Source organism: Pseudomyrmex gracilis, unplaced genomic scaffold (genome assembly GCF_002006095.1).
Source record: "Pseudomyrmex gracilis isolate BER0280 unplaced genomic scaffold, ASM200609v1 scaffold_309, whole genome shotgun sequence".
NCBI classification, from domain to species: Eukaryota; Metazoa; Arthropoda; class Insecta; order Hymenoptera; family Formicidae; genus Pseudomyrmex; species Pseudomyrmex gracilis.
The window spans coordinates 100796-105962 of NW_018020893.1; the positions used below are offsets into that span (position 1 = coordinate 100796).

General features: G+C 44.0%; 1 protein-coding gene across 1 annotated transcript in view; it reads right to left on the reverse strand.

Annotated features, from left to right (window-relative positions):
- Positions 1-95: 95 nt before the first annotated feature.
- Positions 96-5167, reverse strand: part of LOC109859965 (putative odorant-binding protein A10) — a 13694-nt gene continuing 8622 nt past the window's right edge. Inside the window, exons 2-3 of the mRNA XM_020438732.1 lie at positions 1350-1569; positions 96-439 (exon numbers count right to left, since the gene is read on the reverse strand). Coding sequence (XP_020294321.1) covers positions 294-439; positions 1350-1569 — 366 coding nt within the window. The 3' untranslated portion in view covers positions 96-293. The remainder of the gene's footprint in view (positions 440-1349; positions 1570-5167) is intronic.

A 5167-nucleotide genomic window follows, 5' to 3' on the forward strand; every position in this document is an offset into this window, starting at 1 on the left:
ACCTTGAAGTGTAAACTTGTTTAATAAACCATATCTTTCATTTTCGATTTTTAATTCACGTAGTCCGGGAACTTTCCGGACAAACTGTGTATGTATATCTATTTGTCGACCGTAATATATATATGTATATACTCCGTGCCATATCGTTAACAATAATACCGAATAAATCGTATGATCGATATTGTCTGTCGTAGACAACATCCATTGTATTCTGTTATTGTATTCTGTACAACTACACTCATCTCTCTCTCTCTCTCTCTCTCTCGTGGCGGTCGGCTTATATCACATCTCGTTTACGAAACTCCGGCGTATTGTTGCACTATCCTGTTCCACTCCTTCGGGAAGGATAGCTGAATATGAGAAAGGACCTTCTTGATCTGACGTGTCTCCTCGGGGTTACATCGCGGGCAGGAACCTCTCAGAATCAGCGGCACTAAACCTGGATAAAATAACGATGTGAAATTTCGACGTTAAATTTTCGGGGCTCGCGCACGAGCTTATAATATACGCGCGGCGCGTTTCTCTCCCTCTCTCTCTCTCTCTCTCTCTCTTTCTCCTCCTGTGGGATTCGCGTGTAATTGCAGGACATAACGATATTTGACGTTTTAACATTTCCGCGTGTAGTCCTAGCGTTTCTCCCGAAATCTACGATGTTAATTTCAACCTTTTGCGAGCGAAGCCTCTCGCGGAGTTGCAAATAAACGCGCGTGTTAACACAAGTAAAAATCTATTTTCCCGCAAAGGATAAATATATGTACGCTCATCGCGGAGAGTAATCCGAATAACAAACGTCAAACATATAATAATATGTCGGCTTAATATTTATCACTTTCCAGAAGATTGATAAACCGGGGCGGTGTATATATGTACACACATATAATTTCACCAAATACAGTTTCCATTTCTATAGTCGCGCGCGAGAATGTTCGACCTCTATATTTACTCTGCGACGATGGAAACGCGACAATTAGCGCGGGAATCCTTGTTCGCGTAGCTCCCCGCAATGGAAATTGAACTCGTCGGAATTACAGCGAAATTACACGCTCGCGCGAATCCCACACGCGCTTCTAACGCGCATTCAAAATTTCGTTCGCGAATGTAAGCGTTACAGGTAGAATATGCATATCTTTCTCCGGATACATGTATATATACTTCTGTAACTTTTTTTCTTCGACTCATCCGAAGTCTCTTCATAAAAAATTGACGAACTTCGTCAAAAGTTCGTCAGAAGTAAAGAGGATTAGAATCTTATTTGAAGTTCGGGATAATCGCGGAGCACAGAGTGCGGCGGGATAAATTTTTTTCTAGATAAAAATCTGTTCGCTCAACGTTGAGGAAAAACGTATTACTTTTCAAACGTCGTCCGATAGGATCGCACGGCGCTTCCCCCAGTGCGCACTTGATCTGTCTGCCCAGGTAGCGTTTGTCGCTCAGGGCCATGTTTAATTGTGCGTCTGAAACTCGCGATCTGCCTTGCTGCTGTTGCTGCTGCTGCTGCTGCTGCTGTTTGCTTGATGTTTCGTTTTGCGTCTCGGCCGCGGCGAGCAGGGCACAGGCCAGGACGAGGACCTGCAACATAATTACACCTGTATGCAAATGCAGACTCGTAATAGATGCGCCGATTATTACCGAACGCGCGCGCCAGTTAGTGACTGAACAAGCCGGCGCAGTTCCAGATTACAATTTTCCGCGAGCGCGCCGCGCACAAATATACAATCTCCCATCCTCCTGGTCTTATTGTTGCGTCGGATTTCTGTACCGTAATGGCGAGCGCCGCAAAATGCGCGTATAAAAAGCGAAAGAGGTGGTAGTCTTTTTTTACGTCAAGCCCGGGCGATGCGACGCGGTGAACCTTATTAACCCTTGGCGCAGCAACGACGACGACGTCGGTGCTTAAAGTGATTATACCATCTGCAAGTATATTATGGTAAACGGATTCCCGGGTTCTCTCTCTCTCTCTCTCTTCGCGGAGGAGACGAAACGACGACGACGACGACGACGACGACGACGACGACGACACCGACAGTTCTTGTGTGTGCTCACACAGAAGGATGACGAAGACGGGAGCGCACGCGCATATAGACACCGTATGGGGGGACGAAATTAGCTGCACGGTCGTCCGACAATAAGGGCGGAAGCACGTCTGTCATGCGGTAACGAAAGCGGATAAGGAAGGGCTAGCCTGCAGGCGGCCTGGGCGAAACACGCCAAAGCTAACATAGCTAAACAAGCAGCAACCACGGTCGTTGTGCTGTTGCTATACGACGACGACGGTGGTATGCGAATAGCTCCAATCTCTGTTTGCTCTCTCTTGTCTTCTCTTCTCTTCCTCACTCGGGTGGTTCACCGCCGCGACGACTTGCCGCGCGCGCTGCGTCTCGCTGCGTCTCGCGCCTCTCGTTGTCGTCGGGACTTAACTAAGGTCTCGCCGCTTTTAAATTACCTCCTTGTCGCCTCGTCGCCCTGCTATTCCTCTCTATTTTTTTTTTTTTATTTTTTTTTTTTTTTTTTTTTTTTTATTTTTTTATCTTTTGCTTTTTCTTCGTTTTCTCTTTCCTTGTTTTATAAACTCACGACCATTTCTAATTCGCGAAGTGAATTTTCTCCTCGTGTTCGCGACCGCGTGCTCGTTACCGCAACACGTAACGCCGTATCTTTCTCATTAAGCGGCCGTGCACCTTGACAAAAATTAGCGCGCGACCACACCGGCGCAAAGCGTTCGCTAATTTTCTGCTTATGTTTCTGCTATCATGTGAAGCAGTTACATATACAGAGTGTCTGAAATTTTTCGACACACGTCGAAGTGTGAATGTAGATTAGATCGCTTGGGACAGAGAGAAAAGTCGTATACACAAGTTTGGAAAATTCGCAACGGTTATTAAGATATTAATTAATTAATGAACCAATGAGCGCGTAAGAAGCGATCAGCTCTGTAGGCGTGTACACATCCACGTGATTTTCAGTTGTAAAGAAAAACTGCTTACTTCGTATAACTTTTTATAACAGCGAGAAACGGAGTAACGCAACGGCTTTTCGCTATCAGCTGATATTGATTTATCGATTTTTTTGAAAATCACGTGGTTTTATTCTGCAAAGACGTTTTTTCGTCTCTCACGCGTTTCCTACGCGTTCTCATTGGCTCATGTTATTAATTAATTAATTAATTGATAATATTATAATGTAACATTATATTATTATTTAATAATATATTGATTAATTGATTAATAATAACCTAATAAATATTGTGAAATTTACACAGAGAATGACACGTACGTGACTTTTCCGTTTCGAACAACCCACTTAACCTTCACACTTCGACCGTATCAAAAAGTTTCAGACACCCCGTAGAATATAATTACCGCTCTCGAAGCAATTAAGGAGAATTCTACAAATTCCACCGAATATAACCCGACGATTGTATCAACAGAAACGTTTTTGCATAAACGGCGCAGATATACATATCGTATAAAGATTAAAGTTTGATATACCGAAACGTACGCTAGATATACGATCCATTAAATTTGCAAAACATCAAATATTTGGCGATATGACCATCCGAAAAGTGCTGTCCCAGCTGTTTCAAACAACGTATACGTCGTTCGGGAAGTGTCAACATAACTATACCGATGTGACGGCTACGGCTGGCGGTGATAGTTTTTTACGCCCCGAAACCGGGGGATCCGGGTCAATTGGCACTTCGTATTTTCGTCGATCAGAAAAATGTGACACGTGTGTCCGTCACGTTGCCTTTACTTTATATACACTGTACTACTAGAACGTTAATCGAACTGCACACACACGGCCCGTATGGAAATACATTGATTACTTGGACGCGCGATAGCGTATTTTCTCGGTTATTACGGGCTCGTAATGCACCCGGCGGCAATCGAGAATTCCTTCGTGCTGTTTATTGGATTCCTTTGACATCCTTTGTGCTAACGTATTCGCATCCGATCGAGGTCCTCTTTTGCATATCGTCACTGACGGACAAACCCGTTTGGCAGCACCAGTTATTCGGGACGCTCGGAGCAATCGGGGCAACGCGCTCACCGATTCCCAACTTCGCGACTACACACGAGATCGTGTTTTATTTTATTTTATTTTTTTTTTTATTTTTTTTTTTATCGATATTCTACAAGCGCGCGTTATAATTTGAATTTTTAATCTCACACCGTTCCTCTCTCGCTGCTTTCTCCGGCCTGGTTTTCGTATATCATTACACGCGCGCGTGCGTGCGAATCGCGCGCGCGACGTGCCGACGATAAAATCTATATCGCCGCCAATTTGCCATTCAGAGAGAGAACGGCGGGGAAGAGGAGGAGGCAATAATTCTTATAATTCACGTCGCCTCTCTTCTCCCCCCTCTCCCTCATCGCCGCGTTTACGGAAGTGAGCGGTTTTGCGCGCGCATCCGAGTCAAATCCACAAATCATTTCTGACTCGTCGTATATATACCGTCCACGCCATAATTTACAGACCCGTCGCGGTTATTAGAATTCTGCCACAAAAGTCGAAATTCGAGATGCCCGCGGTTTCCCGTCGGGAAATCAGACGAACGAGTCGGGCGTGCTTTAAGCGCGCGCGATTTCAGACGCGAAACGTAATTACGTCATGATTAAGCCGCATCTGGGTCGCGAAAACTCGACTGCTAGATGCGGCGCTCCCGCTTTTAGCGTTGTTGCAAGACCCAGTAGTAAAATTGTTACGGTTAATTTTCACGATTAATTGGTCCACTTTTGTAAATGTTTTTAATTAAATACGGAAGACCGCACACAGTTTATTATTTTACTTCTCGCATGAATCGCTTATCGGTGATTCTTTCAGCGAGGCGAAAAATTTAATATTCAGTTGTTTTCGCACAACATACCTTATTTTATCTCAAGCCGTATGTCGTAAAAAAACCACCAACCAGCGTTACAACGCGTAAAATTTTGCTGTAAACTCGGCTATGTATGTAAGTGCGTGCATACCTGCGGAGCGAGCCGCAAGAAGGAGATGACCGGCGATCGTAAAGTCTGATATTACACTGAGAGAAAAAAATAGTTGCAGTTACCACAATTTTACTATAATTTATAGTGATTTAAGGTGCCAACTATTTTTTTATAGTTATTTTAACAATGCGCCTTATAGTTGATTCAATAATATATTATTGTTGCCATAGCTTTAA